The sequence below is a fragment of the Saccopteryx leptura genome, chromosome 1 (genome assembly GCF_036850995.1).
Source record: "Saccopteryx leptura isolate mSacLep1 chromosome 1, mSacLep1_pri_phased_curated, whole genome shotgun sequence".
Lineage (NCBI taxonomy): Eukaryota > Metazoa > Chordata > Mammalia > Chiroptera > Emballonuridae > Saccopteryx > Saccopteryx leptura.
This window is the reverse complement of record NC_089503.1, coordinates 238,181,998-238,204,794: the sequence shown is the minus strand read 5'-3', so window position 1 is coordinate 238,204,794 and position 22,797 is coordinate 238,181,998. Positions and strand designations below refer to the sequence as shown.

Genomic DNA, 22,797 nt, shown 5'->3' with positions numbered 1-22,797 from the left:
TAGACAGCATATGTATGGGTCCTCTTTTCTTATCCATGCAGCTACCCTATGTCTTTTGATTGGAGCATTTAGTCCATTTACATTTAAGGTTATTATTGATATGCAGTTGTTTCTTGCTATTTTATTCTTTAAATCTATAATTTTATTTTTCTAGATTTCTTTTTTTATTTGCTCTTGTTATAGCAGGCCCCTTAACATTTCTTGCAGTACTGGATTGGTTGTAATGAATTCCTTGAGTTTTTTTTGTTTTGTTTTGTTTTTTTTGTCTGGGAAGCTTTTTATTTCTCCTTCTATTTTTAAACGATAATTTTGCTGGATAAAGAAGTTTTGGTTATAAGCTCTTGTTTTGGATTACTTTAAGGATTTATTGCTATTCCCTTCTGGTCTCAAGTGTTTCTGTTGAAAAGTCAGATGTCATCCTTATGGGGGCTTCACTGTAGGTAATTGACTTTTTTTCTCTTGCTGCTTTTAGTATTTTTTTTATCTCTTAACTTTGATATTTTAATTATGATGTGTCTTGGTGAAGGCCTCATTTGGTTCTCTTTACTGGGACTCTCTGTGCTTCTTGAACTTGTGATTTTTTTTAACTTTTCAATCTTTATTGAGATACAATTTTCGTATAATACAATTCACCCATTTAAAGTATAAAATTCAATGGTTTTAGTCTGGTCACAGATATATGCAGGGTGGAGTAAACATAGGTGTACAGTTATTCATATGGAAAATAATACAATAATTAATAAATAATATAAGACCAGAGTCTGTGTTTTGCGCACTCACAACTATATACCTACTTTTGTCACCCTGTACAATCATAACCAGTTAATTTTGGAAACTTTTCACCACCTCAGAAAGAAGCTATACTCCTTAGCTCTCATTCTCCTATGGCCCCATTCTCCTCAGCCTTAATGGACCACTAATCTACCTTTTGTATCTACAGATTTGCCTATTCTAGATATTTTGTAGAAATGAAATTATGTAATTATGTGGTCCTTTGTGACTGACCTCTTCATTTAGCATAACACTTTAAAGGCTCATCTATGTTGTGACATATATAGTTACTTCATTCTTTTATTAATAGCGAAAGAACATCCAATTGCATAGATATACCACTTTTTTTTTTTTTTTAGTTTTAATGGGATGACATTGATAAATCAGGGTAAATATGTTCAGAGAAAACATCTCCAGGTTATTTTGACATTTCATTATGCTGCAATCCCCTCACCCAAAGTCAAATTGTCTTCCGTCACCTTCTATCTGGTTTTCTTTGTGCTCCCCCCCCCCCCCCCCCCCCGTAACCATCACACTCTTGTCCATGTCTCTGAGTCTCGTTTTTATGTAATTTTTTCCTTCATCAATTTAGGAAAGTTTTCAGCTATGATTTCTTCAAACAGGTTATCTATCCCTTGTTCTTTTCTCCTTCAGTAACCCCTATGATGCGATATTATTTTTCTTTGTATTGTCACAGAGTTCTCTGATACAGTTTCCTCAGACTTTTTGAGCCTCTTTTCTTTTTGCTGCTCTGTTTCTGTGTTATTATTTATCTTGTCCTCTAATTTGCTGATTCGATCGTCTGCTTCATTCAGCCTGCTGTTGATTCCTTCTAGTGTAGTCTTCATTTCTGATATTGTAATTGCATAATTGCCATTTCTGATTGATTCTTTTTTATGATTTCAGTGTCCTTTTTGATGCTTGCAATTTCTTTATTTAGGTGCTCATAAGTCCATCCATTGTAGCTCTGAGATCCTTAAGCATCCTAACAATCATTATTTTAAACTCTGCATCTGGTAATTTAGTTACTTCCATCTCATTCAGTTCTTTTTCTGGAGATTTCTCTTGTTGATTCATATGGATTATATTCTTCTGTCTTCTCATTTTTTCTGTGTGCAGTTTGTAAGCTTGTTAGGGTTGTGGGTCTGAGGTTGGTTTATGGAATGTGGCTTCTTCTGCAGGCTTTTATCCCTCAGCCTCTGCTGGTTGCTCAGATTTTAATTCTCCTTAACTAGTAGAGCCAATTAAAAGTCTTAATTTCCCTGCTGTTTGTTTGCTGAACCCAGCAGAGAGCTTCTGTGTTTGCTGAGCCCAGCAGGAAGCTTCTGTGTTTGGGGGGGGGGGAGTGGGCATATTTTGTTCTTTGGCCCCAGTTGAAACTCTATCCAGGAATGTGGTGGGTGTGACTTCTGAGAACCAGAAGGTGTGGTCTGCCCATTTACTTTTGGGGGGTGGGGTGTGTTCTCTCTATCAGAAGGGGGAGGTGCAGCTCAGGTCTCCCTGGAAACCTGAGTCACTGCTGCTCCCCTTAACTTCCTCCTTTCTGGACTGCCTTTCATGCTGATTTGAGCTGGAGAGCTTTTGGAGGTGGGTCAACTGGCTCCACACTAGGCTTGTGCTGGACAGAGGGAGCTACCCCCACCCTCCCTCAGCTATGGCTGGCTTGTCACTGGAGAATGACTCAGTTCAGGTATTCTTCTCCATGTCACCGTTTGTGTCCCCGTGCCTCAATCTCCCCACTCTCCTCATGCAAGGCCAGTCCTTTCAGCCCTCCTCGCCCCCAGTGCCCCAGGCAAGTGGCTGTGAGTGATATTTTCTGTGCTGGCCCTTTAAGGCTGCAAGTTCTTTGCCAGTCGTTTTCCACAGACAGAACTCTCGCTCTTCTCCCCACTCAATGCTGTCAAGCTATCTCCTCCAGTCTCTGGGTTTCTAGGCTGGGGCTCAGGTCCTGGACTGAGGACCCCTGCCTCTCAGGGTCTCTCTCCTTGCAATGAGAAACCCTCTGGACCCTCCGCTTCCCCTTGCTCCTGGGAGTGGGGGAGCCCCCACTGCATCCCCACACACCCTACCAGGCTCAGTGTGGTTTCTTCTGTGCTCCATTGTTTTCAAGTCCTGTTTGTTTAGTCCGCAGATGGCTTTTCACAATGATTGTTCTTAAATTAATTTGTAATCCAATTTGGTCCTGGGAGGTGGCAGTCTGTGCATCTGTCTACTCTGCTGCCATCTTGGAATCCTTGAAGCACTTATTTGTTAAATTAATGGGTCAAGAAAATTAATTCCAGGGCCACATGTCAATACTACTACTTTTTTCTTGTTCATAATATATGAATGTCTTTATTGATGAGATTTGTTTGATTAAATAGACATTACTTTTTAGATCAATTTTAGTTTCATAGCAAAGTTGATCAAAAACTACAGGTTTCCCATTCATATTCTTGTCCTTTTGCACACACACATCCTCTCTCAATATCAATCTCCTACACTGGAGTAGTAGGTTTATTACAATCCATGAACCTACATTAGAGTTCACTGTTGGTGATATGCATTTTTGAGTTTTGACAAATACAGTGGCACCTTGAAATACGAACAGACTAACATACAAATTTTTTTCAGATCAAGCTGTAACTTAGTTCATATTTTTGTTTGAGATCTGAGCAAAATTTTGAGATATGAGTCGTGATTTGGGAAGCTGCCACTAGTTGGCATGTTGGCGCATGGGTCCAGTATCAGCAGTGTGATATACAAGTTGACTGTCTTATGAGCTAGGTTACAGGATGAATTAAATTCATATCTCAAGGTACCACTGTATATAATAACACACATCTCAGACCCTGAGAGGCGAGGTCCTCAGTCCCAGAACCAGAGCCCCAGCCTAGAAACCCAGAGACTGGAGGAGATAGCTTGACAGCATTGAGTGGGGAGAAGAGTGAGAGTTCTGTCTGTAGGAAACAGCTATATATAGAAGAGTTCGACTGCCTCAGATGTCCTTTGTGTTCTGCCTATTCTTTCTTCCTGCCCCTCCCAACTCGTGATAACCACTGATTTTTTTTTTACTGCCTCCATAACTTTGCTTTTTCCATTATGTCATGTAGTTGAGTCAGTATGTAGCCTTTTCAGCTTGGCTCCTTTCACTTAGCAATATGCATGTAAATTTCCTCCATGTCTTTATGTGACTTGCTAGCTCACTTCTTTTCAGCACTGAATGATATTCCATTGTCTGGAAATTCACAATTTATTTATTCATTTACCCACTGAAGAACATTTTGGTTGTTTCAAAGTTTTGCCAGTGATACATAAAACTGCTATAAATATCTATACACAGGTTTTGTGTAGTCATGTTTTTATTTCATTTGAGTGAATCCTAAAGAATGATTACTGGATTTTATAGTAAGTGTATCTTTACTTTTGTAAGAAACCACCAAACTGTTTTCCAAAGTGACTATACTATTTTTATATTCACACCAGGATTGAAAGCTTTTGCTTTCATTGTGTTCTTATCAGTATTTAACATTGTCAGTGTTCTGGATTTTGGCCATACCATTAGATGTGTACTAGTATGTTGCTGTTTTAATTTGCAATGCCCTAATAACATGTAAGAATATTTTAAATGATTGTAATATTCTATCTCCTGATATCTTATAGACAAGGTTTTATTCCATATCTTAAGTTTAATTAGAGTTAAAAAAAACTATTTTCTTATCTAATGACATGAGGGGGCAGTGAAAAATTGGGAATTTGCATTTTTTTTCCAGAGGACCAGAAAGATCCCAAGGAAAAATGACAATTCTTTCCTTTCAAATATTGCAGACTACTACAGTGTATTAATTGCATATCTATTTAACCTATTTTTGTGCTTCAAATGATGATTTTTCTAATTATATATATATAACAGGAGTGCACATTTTAAAGATTTTTGCATGCAAGAAATTGTACATATTTTTAAAAATTCTAAATAAATCTCAAGCTCCCTACTCACGAAGGCTGGTAAGTTCCATATTATAAATTCTTCAGAAAACCCTCATGTAGTGTTATAAAACTGTCCGGGTCTATGGGGGTCTTGACCCAAATTCTATGAGGTTATTATTCTCTTGTTGCTGCTTCCCCTCATGGGTATCAGTATCACTATCGATTGCTGAACATTAGGTAACATTCTGGCATTGCCCACTTTGAATTAGCCCCAGAGATACTACTTAGGAAGTTCAGACTCTAGATGTCTCCTCTGCATCACTCAAAATTACAGCTACATTTTATTTTTCCATTTGGCCACACTGAATAGTACAAAGTTATTTATATAATGGTCAAAATTTGATAATATTATTCATCAAGGATCAAGAACATTCTTAAATAAAAGTAACATTGTTCTTGCTGTGATGTATGTAGTAAAGAACACAATAACTGTTAGCAGTTTGGTGCCACTGCCTTAAATTATACTAAAGCACAAGAACTTTTACCCACCATTGTTTCTTTACCATCTGGGCAAATGTCAACCCAGTGAAAAAGTAAATTATGTCTTATGATTAAGAGAGCAGTTTAGACCTTGTGACTCCCATGAAGTAATGTTTCTAAAGCACACTTTTTGTTACATCACTCCCTTGCTCCAAAGATTCATTTGGCTATCAGTGCCTACCAAGAAGTTAAAAAATTGAACTTTTCAAACTAGATTTTACTTTGCACAATTTTACGTTAATTTATCTTTTCATTCCATATGCTCCTTTATGCAAACTGGCTCTAGGCAAGGAAAGTTATTGCTATACCTGATGCAATCCTTTGGAGTCTGCAGTTTCTTTCAATGGACTGTACTCTTTCCTTTACCTGAAGACCTTACCTTCTCTCAGATTCTTTATATACAGGTCCTGCCTTTAGTCAAAGTCTAACTCAAACAAAGCCTAACTGGATACCATTGATTTCCCCTTCTGAAGGCACACACCACTTGTACCTCCCCCATGTCACTGATTTTCTACCTGGTAGTAACACTCACATTCCCCGAAACTCAGCAGAATACCTTGCATAAAGTAAGTGCTCAATACTTGTTGGACAAACAAGTGTTTGGTTGCATTGACCTATCCGTTGGCATGTTTCACTGCAGCTACCATATGAGATTGCTGGCTTAAGTTAGGGTTAATGTCTTCATTCCTTGAATAAAGTTCTTTTTGCTGAGAGGCTTATTACAGAACACAGCAATTCAACTCAGAATGTCAGCTTTATTAGACAGTCTGTTCTCCTTAACATTCTCAGACTTATATAAAGTTCTACAAACCCAAAATGTAAGGATGCTAAAACACTTTGAACTGTGTAGAGGAGAACTGATGTTTTTTTTTTTTTTTTTTGTTTTTGTTTTTTAATTTCCCCTCTCCTCCCACTCCCAGAGGCCTCTCGAGAACTGATGTTTTTAAAGTTACATTTGAAGGTTTATTGAAACAAAATTCTCATTTAATGATTTTCCTAAGATATCTAGTAAGTTACTCAGAATAAAAGAATTACCCCTTAAACATGTTATCTTATAATTTTTCTTCTGATTTCAATTTTAAATATTTTATGGAACATAATATAGAAGCATAGTTTGATTATGAAATTCTCATACCTAACTCATTTTGTGTGGATGATCATAGGCAAGCTAAATATGCTGCCTATGACCTGCATTAGAAACTAATGAAAGCTTGTTTTTTAAGGGCTGTCAGAGGGCTAGTTTCTTTTCACAGAAGACCCTAAGAAAAATTTAGAAAGTAAAAACAAGATAACGTTTTAGTTAATTTCTCCATTGATCTGTCTAAATTGGGACAAAACTGCCCATATTTTGTCTTTAGTGATTACAGTCATGGAAGGGTAAGGTACATGTCTTACCTGGAAATGAATAAGAATTGATGCTTATTTTACCATCTTAATAATATTCCTTGAGAAATGTGCATCTGTTTTTTTCTATAATTAAAATGGTATTTATAATGGATATATCAAAGGATTCATAAGTAAAAATAAAGGCCTTCTATTATTAGCAACCAAATCATTAATTGAAGAGTTCAATGAAATATATTCTAGTATTAAGTCCATTGATTTGAAAGAAAGAGGAAAGGAGAGAGATAGAGGGGAAAGGAGAGAGAAATAAAGAGAAGCATCAGTTTGTTTCACCTAGTTCCATTTAGTTGTGCACTCATTGAGCTCCTTGTAGGTGCCCTGTCTGGGCATCCAACATATTTCTGGTGCACTGGGTTGGCACTTTATCCTCTGAGCCACGTTGTCAGTATTAAGTCCAGCATAAGTCCTTGCTGTGCAAACTCCAGTGGCATAGCGAGGATAGTCTTGCAGCTTCCATATCTACCATATCTGTCTGGAACCAGAATTCAGTTGTGCCCTTATGGTCTAGATAATTTTACAAACTACCAAATAGTGCTTGCTCCATAACAAGCCATTACACTGATGATACTGCTGCTATTAACTTGGACGGCGGAATCCCAGACAGTAAGGAAATCCTCTAATCACTTGTGGGAGGATTGCTACTGCCATCCTCATTGCTGTGGGTGGCTGCTGCTGGGTATTGCCTAGGGTCAGGTAGGTACAGTTGGGTCTCAGTTCAGTCACTCCCTCCACAGCTAGATAGATTCAGCTGTTTTGAGGAGATTCTTTTCCAGATATGGCAGGAGGGGGAAGGGTGATAAATTCCCTTTCCTACCCACTGTTCAGTTCAACCTAGCTTGCTCCACGCCAGCTGATTTTAATCACTCTCATACTCTCTCACTTACAATATAAGCTATAGGAAAATTTGTTGGGGACACTTTCCCTTGTTTGTTGCTTCTTGGACCTAGAGCTTCTGCTCACTAACCTGACCGCTGGACTCAGTTCAGAGGCCAGACCTGCTTCCTCTCTCCTTCTGCCTCCATGGTGGTTGTGCATTGTAACAAGTCTTCCCCTGTTGGTTTCATCTGCTTTTGGCTCTCTTTCTGCCATAACTTTCAAGTGGAATAAAAAGATAAAATTCTGCTTTTTAAAAAGTACTTCTCTAATGGAAATATAAAACTTTAATTTGCTGAAAGGTACCTACTTATTACAAAATACATTAGTTAATTCTATGTTGAACTCATTCTTAGTAAGTTCAAGAGTTTCCTCTCCGACAAATTATTCTGTGTGGATTTTCTTTGTGCTCTAATTTCTTTTGAATAGCAGACTTTTCTATTTAAAATATTATTTAGTTAATTTTGGGACCTGGAATGTAGAGACAGATACCATAAACTAAAATAATTAATTAATTAATTAATCAAGAAAGGTTTCAGCTCTGGTACCCCCGCCCCCGGCCACAGGTATTATAGTTGAGGTTATATCCAAACCAGTGAAAATTTCAGCTTTTGTTGAAAAAGCCCTGAATAGTATTTTTCTATATTTCTTGAGTTATGACTAAGAAAAGAATTCAAAGCCAAGGAACTCAAATTATTAGAGAAAGTTTATTTAGAATGTCACAAAGGCAGAAAGGTGAGCCAGCTGGGCTGCTTGGACTAAGGAAACCAGATACAGACACAAAACAGGGGACCTTGGAGCTTAGGATAAAGAAAGGCAGAGAACATGCTGGAGGGAAGAAGAGGGGAAAAGGTGTGGGCATGCTCCAGAGAGGGAAGAATGCATATGCGTAGCCTTTAAGGTTTCTATATGCATGTTATACTTATTAATGTCTTACTACGTTTTATCACATTATTTGATGAATGTTTCATATGAATAGATTTCAGTAGACTTGTGAGATGGAATTGTAAGATGGAATAGTTCAAATGATAGTGTTTGGTCTTCTTGTCCCATGTAAACTGTACAAGTAATATTGTGTGCTTTTTCATTTCTTTGAATGCCCATTAATGCCATAAATATTTTAATTATGTTTTGCCTAGTTGGATACACAATGAATGATCTCATTTTTGAATGGCAAGATGAGGCACCTGTGCAAGTGGCAGAAGGACTCACTCTGCCCCAGTTTCTGTTGAAAGAAGAGAAAGATTTACGATATTGCACTAAACATTACAACACAGGTAGGGCTTGCGTATTCTTCATTATACTTTACAACTTGTGGTTTTATAATAGTCAGATGTTTCTTAATTGTAGCACTAGGTTATTTATTTTCACTGTCTATAGCTCAGTGTTTTTATAGTAATAGAGCAGAAAATGGAAATTTCCAGATGCTTTGACTCATGCATATTATTATATAACTCTGTTTGTATGGGACCAAAGAAATGCTTGGTGTTTAAATATCTTTAAATTCCTGTGTGTGTGTGTGTGTGTGTGTGTGTGTGTGTATGAAGAGCCCATAATTGCATAGAAAGTGCTTCAAAAAGTTCCTTTAGTTTCTATGTGAGCAGTAAAATGTACTTTCTAACTCTTTTTGGGCAGTAAACATTGTGCTTGCTAACAAATTGAAAGGAATTGCTTTTTTAAAAAAGTAAGGCGTCAGTTGCCTAAACTTCTGGCTGCAATTTTGTGCATTTTAAGAGACTGTTACTTACATGCACACTATTCACACTGACACAGTATCCTTTTACCTTTGAGGATAGGTGTCAAATATAGTTATTCACATCAAGGATTGAAAAATTTAATGTGATAGTTGTACATTCATGAGATCTGTTCACTTTTCTCAGCTGGCATGGCCTATTCCCGTGATATCTATTCTAACTGTCTAACTTATTCCTACAGATTCTGTGAAACTGTCCGCAGTGGAGACATTACTCCAATGTGGTCAGAGCATGGCCTCCCACCAGCATCTGCTGCTGCTTTTATCATTTTATTACAGGAAATGATTCCTCTTGGGGTTAGCATTTTTCAGAACTATGAGCTGAACTTTTACTATCCAAGGTCTCAAAAACTTTTTTTTATCTCCTTAATTCAGTCTCCGGTGAAAAAGTCACTGCCATTTTCTCACCCCTTACCACATTTCATCAGGGATGGAGTTGATACTAATTTATAGAGAGTTCAAGTTTAACATCCCAACGTGAGGACAAAAAGCAGGCAGGGCCATACCAGTGTTCTTGCTCAGCTTTCTAGGGGCGGTAGCAATGACAAAGAACTCCCAGGGGAATGTTCCAGTCTCTAGAGTTGCTTTTGGATGGGGGTTCTCTTTCTTCGGGCTGCTGGAACGAAGTGCCACAAACGTGGTGGTGCCTCTTGCCCATCTCCCCAAAACCCCTTTCTGCCTCTCTCTGCCTTGCTCTGTAATCTGGCCGCAATGGCTCGCTTTCTCACATTCGCCACACTCATTCCTCCTTCAGGTCCTTTGTACTTGCTCTTTCTTTTAGACATAAGCCTCTTCCCCCAAATTATCCCAAACCGAATACTGTCGCATACCTCAGGGCTGCTCCAATGTCAACTCCTCACATGGCTTTTCATTACAAACACATGTAACACACCCAAAGCCACTCCCCTTCCTCTTCTTGTTTCTACTGCCTGAAATTATATCTTTAATTTATATGTTTACTTAGGTCCTGTCTGTTTCTCTTATTACCTTAAGTTTATGAAGCTAAAGATTTTATCTCTTCATTTCTGTATTACTGCTGAAGTATACAGATGCTCAATAAATGTTCACTGAGTAAAATAATAAAGGTGGATTTGAACATGGAAAATTTGTCTGTACAAGTGAGGATACTTAAAGCCTACTCTCTAGGAGAAAGAGGGAGAAACAATTTTGCACTAAGCAGGAAATTTTTCCTTTAGATCTATATCAGCAAGAATGCTCCTGACCCCAATTTTGTTCAAGGATAGTTGACATAAAATTGTAAGATAATTAGTGTACAATGTGATGATTTGATATATGGATACACTGTGAAATGATTTCCCCATTAAGTTCATTAACATATGCATTACCTCACATATTTACCTTTTGTGTATGTGTGAGAACATTTAAGTTCTAGACTCCTAGCAAATTTCACTTATACAGTACAGTGTTATCTACTCAGTCACCATGTTGTACATTATATCCTCAGATCTTATTCATCTTATAACTAAATAATATTTTTTTTAAATTTAGAAATGAAATTTAATTGGGTGATGTTTGTTCATAGGAACACATTGATTTCAGCTATACATCTCTATAACATGTAAAATATTCATTGTGTTTTGTGTTCATCATATAAAATTCACTTGTTTATACAGCTCAATGATTTTTAGTATTTTTAGAGTTGTGCAACCATCACTATAATTTTGGAACATTTTATCATGCGAAAAAAATAAACCTTACTTTCATTAGCAGTTCTACCTGCCCAGCAACCCTAGGCAACCACAAATCAACTTTCTCTATAGCTTTACATTTCTAGATGTTCCATACAAAAAGAATTCTATGTAGTCTTTGAAACTAGGTTCTTTCACTTAGCACAATGTTCTTGAGGTTCATCTTTGTGCTAACATGTTTTAAAACTTGATGAATTCTTTTTTTCACTTGGTGAATTCTTAAGGATTTTCTATAAGCAATGTAATGTCTTCTGCTTATAAAAATAGCTTTACTAGTTCTTTTTCAAACTAAAAGTCTTTTATTTAATAATTTGCCTAATTTTCTGGCTAAAACCTCCTCAATGTTTCATAAAAGTAACAAGAGAAGACATTCTTGCCTTCTCCCCTACCTTGGTGGGAAAGCGTTTTGTTTTCTACCATTAAGTGTGATGTTAGCTGTAGGTTTTTCAAAGATGTCCTTTATTAGCTTGAGAAAATCTTCTATCTCAAGTTCGTTGAGTGTTTTTATTATGGAATGGTGCTGGATTTTTGACAAATTCTTTATATCTATTGAGATGGTCGTATAGCTTTTGCCTTTTATTCTATTAATAACATATTACATTTGTTGATCTTTGAATATTAAACCAAACTTGCTTGCATTTCATGATCAATTTTAGTTATGCTGTATAGTATTTTTCATATGTTGTTGGATTTAGTTTGCTAGCATTTTGCTGGAAGTTTTGCATTTATATTAATAAAAGGTATTATCTCTCTCTATTTTTTCTTGTGATGTCTTTGTCTATTTTTGGTATCAGGGTAATATTGAGCTCATTCAGTAATTTAGGACATGTTTCCTGCTTTTTAGTTTCTGAAAAAGTTTATGAAGATTGTTATTCTTCTTTAAATGTTTACTAGAATTCAGCAGTGAAACTTTCTGATCTTGAGTGAGTTTTCCTTTGTATGAAAATTTTAAATTAGTAATTCAAACTCTTCACTTTCTATTCAGATTTTCTATTTCTTCTTGAATCAGTTTTCTATAACATGTGTCATACTATGTACTTTTCAATTTCTAACTCATTCAATTTATTGGCATACAGTTATCCATATTATTATTCACTTATAATACTTTTAGTTTCTCTGAGGTCAGTAGTAATGTCCCCTTTTATTTCTGATTATAGTAATGTTATTTTTCTTTCTTTATTGCTTGACCCATCTCATTCAAGATACTTTTGATTGCAAATTAAAATCACAGTCACAAATAAATAGCTGTAATGCCATAAAATAGACGCTCAAAAAGAGATGAACTCCATAGTCATCGTGTTTTACTAGTGTTGTTATGTCAGAACTTGTACAACTTGTTCATTTTTCTCTCTAGAACCACACATATGTATTATTATATTTCTTCTTATTGATAGTCATAAAAAGACTTTGTATAAAGCACGAGAGCCTTTTTTTTCTTGAGAATTATATGAATGGTAAAGAATTTATTCACAGTACCCAAATAGTCAATAATTGTTACAGATTGCATCATGAGATTATTTAAAGTATTTAAGTTATATCATGAAAATATTTCATTATTCCTGCTCTATTTTATTTTAAAGAAAAACAAAAATTTTTATATTTTAAAAAAGTTTTAAAAATCTAAAGTATTTTCATAGACTTCAAGAATGGTTAAGCATTCTGTGTGTATTTGATAAATTAATAAAAGGATTGTGAAGAGCTTGCATATATGTTTCTGACTACTAGACATTTAAGTGTGGAGTCCCACTTTCCCGGAGTTTATGAAAATCTGTTAAGATTTTTAAGCTCTGGAATTGCATTCATCCCTTAATCCCACAGCCCGGTCCATTCATTACAGTAGCATGTGGCTCAAGTCCCAATATTAGATGTTTTGTACTGAACCTATACTAGCACTTTTCCTAAAATTGTTCTTTAGAGTCTTTCTCTCATAATTATATTAGAGAATGTCCCTTTGAGAAAGATAAGCATGTTAAAATGATAAACAACTAGTTTAAGGCACGATAATAGTAATAGAGTAGGCATAATGGTAATGGAGTAGGGAATAGAACCAGGGGATAAGCAATAATATCAACTAAATGTTTAATTAAAGCACAATTTATGTTTCTTTTAATTACTTGCTATAACAGAGACACAAAGACATGATATATAGAAAAAATATATCTCACATTTCTTTTTAGTAAGTGTGTTTTAAAGTTATTAATGGGAAATAACACGTTTTCTTATTCGTTGGCATTAATTGTTTCCAAATTATTAGTGCATAAAATAACTTACAGATTGCACTTAAGGAACTATCCAACTTTGGTGTATTATTCTTCAGCACTGACCTTAAAGTTAACATAAAGGCTTCTGGAACAAATAGTACTTGGATCTAAATAAATACTTAAAAGCACCAAAAACTGTCAATGAACAAGGAAGTAACAACAGTCACTGAGTAATTTCTCTTATTAATTTCAGAAGTAATTGTTAGAATCAAGCAAAATAATAGATCTTTGAGTAGTTTGACAAGTATGAAGTGCTAATCAAGTATGAAGTAATAAGAATACATACTATTTCTTGAAACAGTATGTTCTCATATTATGTTGCTTCTAGATGCTAGCAGAAAATAAGAAAACTATTTTTCAGGAGCAGATTTACATATATGATTCAGGATTCCTTTTTGTTGTAATGGAAAATTTTAGGACAATATTATGAGAACAAAATAGTGATATTTGATGCCATAACAAAGACCTACTTTTACCAATTGCTGCATTTACTTTACAACCAATCAGGAAAGTTTACCTGTATAGAAGTGCGATTCCATCTTGAACGACAAATGGGATACTATCTGATCCAGATGTACATTCCCAGTCTCCTGATTGTTATTCTATCGTGGGTTTCATTTTGGATCAACATGGATGCTGCCCCAGCCAGGGTAGCTTTGGGAATAACGACTGTGCTAACTATGACCACACAGAGTTCAGGATCACGGGCTTCCTTACCGAAGGTAAGTGCGCAAAAAAAAATATATATACATACATTGGCACAACTGTTTATATATAAATTATATACATATGTATCATTGTTAGTTTTTTTTCAGAACTTGTTCAATAGCACTTATTATTTATTACAAATGTTTAAGTAATATATGACCAAAGCAGAAAAATTTGTAAAACACAAATGTAGATGAAGAAAAAAGTTCTTCAAACCAATGATATCTTTTATTCATATTTTGTGTTATGACCCCTAATTATTTAAACATCAATAATACTCTTATACACTATAGAAATTTTTATAGATGTTTATGCATTGAGAAATCTATCAAACATGTATAAAATAAATCTACATGGTAACTTTAAATGGTGACACAATGCTTCATTATATGGATGTACACTAATAATATACTCTTAGGACTAACACAATGATGAACATTCATATAATGAGTGTTATATACATGGATATATACACATGGTTTTTCATATATTTTGTATTTTTTATTAGTGTCAGGTTCTCAGAACTGGAATTGCTGCACAGATAGCTCTAAGCATTGATATGTATTGGCAAATTTCCCATCAGAAAAATTTATAACAATTACACTTTCACAAATATTATATGAAAGCGCCAATATTGCTGCACCCTGAGTTAAATATATTATTTGAGGGCGTGTTTTTCTCCTCTGGCTTTTAAGTAGCCACAACTGAATAAAAACAAAGTTTATCTGATACCATGTTTTTAGTCCATGCTGAACTACCAGAGTTAAAATAAACTGTTCCCTCTATGAGGTTTGTAAAAGACATCATTTTCCCCCCCACAAGATATGCTGAAATAAACATAATAAACTCTTTTCTTGGCAACATAGCAATGAAAATTATTTTGTTCTCAATAACTTCTAAGAAAAAAATTTCTACTATCTAAATTACCATATTTTTCGCTCCATGAGATGCACCTGACCATAAGACACACTTAGGGTTTTAAGGATAAAAATAACAAAAAAAAATATTTTGAACCAAATGGTGTGTTAAAATATTTAATAAAATATCTTATTTTTTGCTCCATAAGATGCATGGGCATTTTCCCCTCCACTTTTGGGGGGAAAAATGTGCGTCTTATGGAGCGAACAATATGGTAAGTAATCTTGCCTGGCCTGTGGTGGTGCAGTGGGTAAAGTGGAATGCTGAGGTCACTGGTACAAAACCCTGGGTTTGCCTAGTAAAGGCATCTTTGGGAGTTAGTGCTTCCTGCTCCTCCTTGCATTTTCTCTCTTTCTCTCTTTCTAGCTCTCCCTCTCTAAAATGAATAAAAATAAAATATTTAAATTAAATAATCTTGTCTAATTTTCAACATGCTTTTCTATTTTCATTGTAATGATATAAATATATTTAAATTATATTTGTTTTTCTTGTGCATTTGATGAACAATTCTCAATGACTGTTTTTCAAAAGAAAGCTTATTTTTTAAATACTTAATTGTATTTTCAAAATGATATATATCAACTAGTGTTGTATAAAATATTGTATAGTTGAAAATTATAAATCTGCATATAAGACTATAAACTAATTCATTTCAATGTTTATTTATACAACAATGGGCAAAAGTAGGTTTACAGTTACATCGTGACATTCTCTTGAGTCAATAAATCTATTATAATAATCATAACCTGCATGTCCTTTTCCATACAAATAACTATAAACCTACTTTTGCTCACTCCTGTATACATACAAACATCTCAAGGGTACTGAGTAATAAAGTTCTGTAATATTATTTGTGAAGGAAATTGCCAATTTACTCATTGATTTCCTTCATGAGCTAAAAAAAGTCAAAGCTCATTTGTTCTGTAAGTTGTCAACCAGGAAGAAGAGCACACAGTGCTTTATATTATGAAGTTTCAGCTGCTAAGAGGCACAATATAAAGGCATTTGGATACAAAGATTAAGGCAGATTTGGGAGATCATGGAGGTTGGAGTGCAGGCATAGAAGTTTAAAAAAAGCAATAAAGCAATAAAATGAAGACAAGATTTAAAAAAATAAACAAGGAAGAGTTTGGGATGGCTTCAGATTTTTCCTCAAAAAATAAGAAAGGTTTTTAAAAAGGCATTTATTTCACTGTGATCTCAGGGAAGAGTGAATTTTTAACTATGAGTTCAAGCATATACATAAATGTGTAGAAAGCCTACTGTACATCTCACAAATCATATAAACAGTGACCACTGGAAATGTGATAATATTTAATTCTGAGCCACAAGAAAGAATTGATTAACAAAGCAATATCTTAAGAGAAGGTGACCATATCATTTTAGGCTTTGCAATAGTCAAGGAATGAAAGATTGAACATATTCAGTTATGTACATTAGAATTCTAGAAGGCAGACAGTGAATAGCCAGAATAAACAAGAATTAATCTATTGAATGAAACCATTCAAAAGAGTAGAAAATTTCTTGAAACTTCTGACTCTTTGATGGGGTGGGGGACAGAATAGATAGGCAAGATGCCAGGGTCTCACATTTTCATTTAAGAACAGAAGTCTGAAACCATGCACCTTAAGATCTGCTGTTCTCAACCTCACAAAAGAATCCTCAAATACCTGAAAGGCTTGCCACTAAAACAACCACCATTGTGCTACTGACAAAATCTAGGAAGTAGGAAAACTAAATTAAATTCAGGAAAACAATAGGGATTATCAGGCATCATCTGAGGAAGAAACAATAAATCATTCATTTATGATAACTGCTTAGTGTTTTGTTCAGGCTCTTTGCCAATACAACTCCTGGAGAATATGAAGGTCCCAGAGTAGAAAATCTTGAAGAATATACTTTAGCCAGCACCTTGAGAACTGCAGAGCTGAGAGTCCTTTCTGATAATGGCCTCTTACAGTTTTGTGATAAATTAAGCATGTAATTGTCCAGAGCAAGAAGACTCCTGTGATTCATTTCTTGGAACTGGAAACTATTTGGCATTGCTGCAGTGCCTGCAGCAGTGGCCCGAAGAAGGTGACAATGCAATCTCTCCTTAGCAACTGTTCAAAGTTGTTACCCTGATGAACACTTCCTACCAGTGTGCCTGAAGGATCGTGAATGAGAAAAAAATGGTGGTGATTGTGGAGGGCTTTGTAGACCTTGATACAGATTAGGCTGATTGGGGGTGGATTCCGGAAGGATTTTAGTAAGAGGCGTCATCTCTCTGACTTCATGTAGAGATCAGATAGAAAGGGTAGAAGTGAAAGCTGAGAAAACTGTTGTAGTCCAGAACAGATGAGGGCCTCGCTAGGTGGTGGCAGCAGAGGTGGACAGCGGCAGATGGATTTAGAAAGAGGTAGATGTTTTCTGACAAGGTTCATTTGGAGGTGGATTAGACGTGATTTGCTTATGAATTAGATACCGAGAGTTAAAGAAAAGGCAGGTGTGCAGGGTGGCATTTGGGGGAGAAACAGAGCAAGGCGTTGCAATTAACTTTGAGATGTTTATAAGACAACCACACAGAATTGTCAAAAGTCAAAACTACTAGATTTCTGACCAGGAACATGTCGGCCTCAGACTGCAGGGAGTAAACTGTAGCTGGATAGGGATGCAGAACAGAGATACTTTTCCTAAGCATAAAAGAAAGCCCAGAAAGAGGAGGAAAAGCTGTATTTGTGGTTGGCTCCTCTCCTCTAGTTGGAAATGGACCCGGACATTCAAAGTCTCCTCTCCTCTTTGTCCCCCCCCCCCCCCCCCGCCATGGCTCCTTTATGTACAGAATAAGTTAGACAGTTTAGTTGAAGGTCAGACCCACTCACCCCAAAACTGTTTTAAAACTTTGAGATTCAAACATTGTATGGTATTATAAAGATGTTTAAAAGCAATCTTTTAGGGGAGTATTACATTTTAATTAGAATAAAAGGGGGGATAATAAGTATTTATTTTTTAGTATAAATATCATCTATTCTAAGATTTTGTTAAGATCTTGGCACTGGGGGAATTATATTTATTAAGTATGAGGATATGTAGAAATAAAGAAAATAAAGAGAAGGGGGAAAATATACATTTTAGAAACTGTGGGTTCTAGAAAGAACCGGCAAAAGTGAACTCTGGGAAGATTGGGGGTATTCTACAATATTACATACACTGCGCCCTGCCTCTGCTGCTTCCAAAAATCAATTTTCTATTGGAGACCTACTTCCATTCTTTTCTCATTCTGTTTCATAGGGACAAGCTAAAGTGTGGCTTTGGTGAATGTTTTCTGTTTCATTTCATTCACAGAAATATGCAACTATCACCACATACACACATTAGTTTAGCCTTTTAGAAATGAGCTTCATGCTTATTTTATATCAGAGACCCTTGGATCTAGGATGTTAAACAGTCAGATATGTGCACATGCCCACGTGCGCGCACGCACGCACACACACACGCACACGGCAGGGGTGAGGGATTTTCTGGATCCTAAGTCCATCTAAACCCTAGCTCTGAACACAGTATATTATGAGACTCGTGGGGCTGTAGGCTCTGTTTCATTGCAGTTCTATTGCAATTATTCTACATAATAAACAATCTCCAAATCTCAATGGCTTATCATGTTTATTCTTGCTCAGAGGCCTTGGCTTGTGCCTCTTCTGGGCTTGTCTGAGATTGCCTGACTTAGGATGGGCTTGGATATAGGCTGTGAAGTGGGTTCAGGTCTGCTCCTTGGGTCTTCCCATTTCGGGACCACATAGCATGCTATCTCCATGGAGGAGTACAGGGAAGCAAGAAGGTGAGCAGAAACACACAAGTTTTTTGCTCGGAATTGGCATACAGTCATCTGTTCTCATTTCCTGTGTCATGGGGGTGGGTAATGTACTCCACCCACAGGGCACCCTAGAAGAGGAACGGAGAGAAAAAAGGGATTATTGACAAACCATCTTATCTACCTCAGGGACTATGATTTGCTAAAACTTTATGTCTCTTTTGTTAGACCAGACTGTCTTATCAGCAAATACTCAAGAAAACAAGAAGGAGGAAGGAAAGAAGGAAGATTGTATTTCTCCCATTCTGTCCCCACCACGATGGCCCACTCATTCAGAAGAAACCGTCTGATCATTAGAAAATAAGAAACACTTGAAATTTCAAAGGTGGTTAATCAGTTAAATATTTCACAGAGGCCAGTACCTGATAAAAACGGCAAATTCTGCACCAAAAGCTGTGTTTATCCTAAATGATTTCCTCTCACCTTTTTTCCCCATTCAGTTTGTCTGTGGAACCCACAAGGAGTAGTTTCTTGAAAGGACAAGCTATCCTGTAGGCATTTCTATCCTTAGAGCCTAACTCAGTACACAGTATGTGTCAACTGAGTAAATATCATGCAGATATTTAAAGACAATGTGAGCTTTTAACCATTTACTTAGTACTGAGACTTTAAACATTTACTTAGCTTGAAAAGCAAAAGTATGTCATTGTTTTCATCTTTCTAAATAGAATGTGAAAACTTAAGTTACTCCCTACTTAAGCAGAACCCTGTTTTCCCCTGAGAATCATCAAATTAATGAAAAAGAATTTAAATATTGCCTATATCTACCTCAGCATAAATAAAACATTGGTTCTTAGAAAACATAAATATAGATTACATATTAAGTTTTTATTTTTCATAATGATACCAACTATAGAAGTGATTACTACTGTTAAAAAATAGAAATTGAACTGTTATTTTTTATTTGAAAACCATGATTGTGTGGGCACACAAAGATCTAAGTGTGGCATTACATTGAAAAAAAATAAGAAGAAAAACAAAGAATTTCTATTCTCTATTTTGTCCTTATTTAATAGTTCTCAAAATATATGTTATTATTCTCCAAAAACACAAAAACAAAACCCTGCAGTTTTAAAGGAGAGTAAGTTGTAAATGTCAGCAATGATGTAAATGGGGGTAGAGAGGCTAAAGAATAGTAAGGTTTTCCTATTAGCATAGCAATTAATGACTATTACTGTCAGTAATGTTTTGGTTCTCACCATTTAGATACAAGTTTCTAATATCTATTCAAAATAGAATGAACTAAGATGACTTCAATCAACTTTAGTACAAATGTGATGCTTGTGGATTCACTTTAAATTTATTAATGTGACAAAGTATTTAATAAGTAAATTTAACCTCAAAATATAATCTTTGATGCAGGCAACCCATTTTAAAAAATTTTTCATTGAACATATTAATAATGTGATTGCATATTACATTCACTTAGAAAAAAGAAAGGAAAAGACACAGAAAATGAAAGAATTGTTTATCCATACTCTTTTTGTTAAAATCACAAGATATAATGCATATGAATATTATTGAATAGTATTAGTGCTTTTGAAAGATAATTCCTAAACACAGGTGGGCCCAATAATAAGAAGAATAGAAACAGATAGATATCTCTGGTTCTACATTTGATCTTAAAGCCTACATTTACTGGGCTTACTAGATCTCATTAAGCTGAAAATGAGCAGTTATCAATCATGTCTCCTGTAGTCAACACAGACAGAACCAGTGCATAAGTTCTTAAATTTGAAGGCATATTTAAGAAAAAGGATATAATCAATCACAAAGTTTAAAATATTTTTGAAAGAAGACAATGCAATGGCTTTAGCATCAAACTAAATTTAAAAACAGAAGATACATATGCAACTTTGAGATATTTTTACCTAAATACTGTCTTAAACCCCCTTTAATGCATTCACACACATTCTAGAACAGTACCACAAATAATCCTGATGAATAATACTGGATATAAAACTCCCCTTTCATCAATGGAATAAAGAATTTGGTCCAAAAATCAGTGTGGAAAAGTACCTAATAGGCTTTATGTCTCTTTGATTCCTGTTTGAAGTTAAAGATAAAGGTCTTAGACTTCAGAGAAAAAGGGAATAGGAAGGTATATTATTACAATAAAGATGATGCAATAGACACAGATAATATCCAATCCAAAAAAAATGAATAGGAAGAGAAGTCACAAATATAATTCAACCTTAACTGATCAGGTAAAAAAAATTAATATCTTAAGAAACACCAGTAACTAACAGCATGTACCTAAGAAAGATTTCCAGCGACAGCTAGATTTTACAGTTTCATCTAAGTGTTAAATCTGAGTCATGTCCTATAAAAAAGATGATGCTAAAACTTCCACAGCTGCAGCCGAAGTCAGAGATAGCCAGGTGACCCTTCAAAATCCCTTCGCCTTTTTGGTTGCACTTTTCTTATCTGGTGGCTGGAGCGATTAGTCGAGTTTATCACTTTGGAAATAATGCAGCTCTGCTATTACGATTCCCTGTTACATTTTATCTCTTAAAATAAAAACCTTATGTGGGAAGTAAATACTGTGTTCTCAGCATCCTCCCTTTACTAAGGGTTATGAGGATCATAATCAGTATGAACGTGACATCTTCACCCTCCAGGATGATGAATGTCAACATCTCTGCTCCGTGGTTTGCTGCCTAGTACTCTTAGGAAACAGTCCTCATGGCAGTTCCTTTAGCTTCTTCAATATCAGCCTTATTCCACCTCCTCACCTGTTTTTAAACTTTTATTTATTCTTTGCCTTGGTTCTTATTTCTTTCTCTCTCTGGCTTTAGGTCTTAAATGAAGATCAACCAAATTTTGAGACTAGTATTATTTTGTCCTACAAACGTTACAAAATGCAAATTCTTCTACAGGTTTTATACTAAGGAGAAAGGTAGGAGTAAGTGTACTATCATTTGGATTTTACCAAGCCAAAAATTAATGAATAGTCAATGTGATCTAAATATAATAAAATCCCTAAGACAAAAGCAATGACACAGCAGGGAAGTTTCCAGCCTGTCTCAGAGAAAAAGCAGGTAGCTGTCTACTTGGGTCACTTGACCGTTCCACAGCCAGCATTCCTCATCACAGTTTATTTGACAATTTTCTGAGGAAGTGGGAGAACCCACCAGGATTGATTGCCAGTAAGGGAGAATAAATTACCCTATTCAAAGGGCTATTTCAGCTAATCGAAAGAAATATGCTATGATTTTTTATACCTCTTTTTCAAATAAAAGACACATTTGGATTGAGAAAAGAATTGACAAAATAATCATTCTCAAGTGATTTTGGGAAATTTTACATTATAGAGTGCCTAGAGGTAGGTTTACATTAGATTTTGTGATTCAAACTCCAGGTTTTGGTTTTTTATTTTCAATTACAGATTACATGCATGATTATATTAATTTTAGGTATACAGCATAATGTTTAGATATTTATATGATTTACAAAGTTATCCCCCCAAAATGTCTAGCAACCACCTGACACCATACATAGTTATTACAATATTATTGGCCAGGTTCTGTTTTAATCAATTTCTTTTTTAAATTTAAGTTGTGCTGTTTGAAATGCATTTTAGATTGCTATTTCTGAATTGATTAATAGTGGTCTGGGTTATAATTTATAATTTAGTAAGTATAAGTTACTATTATTTTATAGTCTGGGTTATAATACAAGAGTGAGCAAAAGTAGGTTTACAGTTGTGAGTACACAACAATTTATTCTTGTATTAGATATATATATATATGTATATATATATATTTAGTGAAAGAGAGAGGGGGACAGAGAAAGACATACAGGCAGAAAGGAGGAGAGATGAGAAGCATCAATTCTTCATTGAGACACCTTAGTTGTTCATTGATTGCTTTCTCATATGTGCCTTGACTTGGGGGCTCCAGAGATTCAGTGACCCCTTCCTCAAGCCAGTGACCTTAGGCTCAAGCCAGTGACCTTTGGGCTCAGGTCAGCAACCATGGGGTCAAGTCTATGATCCCATGCTCAAGCCAGCGACCATGAGCTCAAGCTGGTGAATTGTGCACAAGCCAGATAAACCTGAGCTCAAGCTGGAGACCCTCAGGATTTTGAACCTGGGTCTTCAGA

At 35.5% G+C, this 22,797-nt stretch overlaps 2 protein-coding genes across 2 annotated transcripts in view; one reads left to right on the top strand and one right to left on the bottom strand.

Annotated features, from left to right (window-relative positions):
- The window catches only part of CTSB (cathepsin B), a 698,317-nt gene that overhangs the window by 475,539 nt on the left and 199,981 nt on the right, over positions 1-22,797 (bottom strand). The gene's annotated exons all lie outside the window — the stretch shown is intronic.
- Positions 1-22,797, top strand: part of GLRA3 (glycine receptor alpha 3) — a 165,706-nt gene that overhangs the window by 114,455 nt on the left and 28,454 nt on the right. Inside the window, exons 6-7 of the mRNA XM_066360944.1 lie at positions 8,634-8,771; positions 13,725-13,939. Of these exons, the coding sequence (XP_066217041.1) occupies positions 8,634-8,771; positions 13,725-13,939 (353 nt within the window). The remainder of the gene's footprint in view (positions 1-8,633; positions 8,772-13,724; positions 13,940-22,797) is intronic.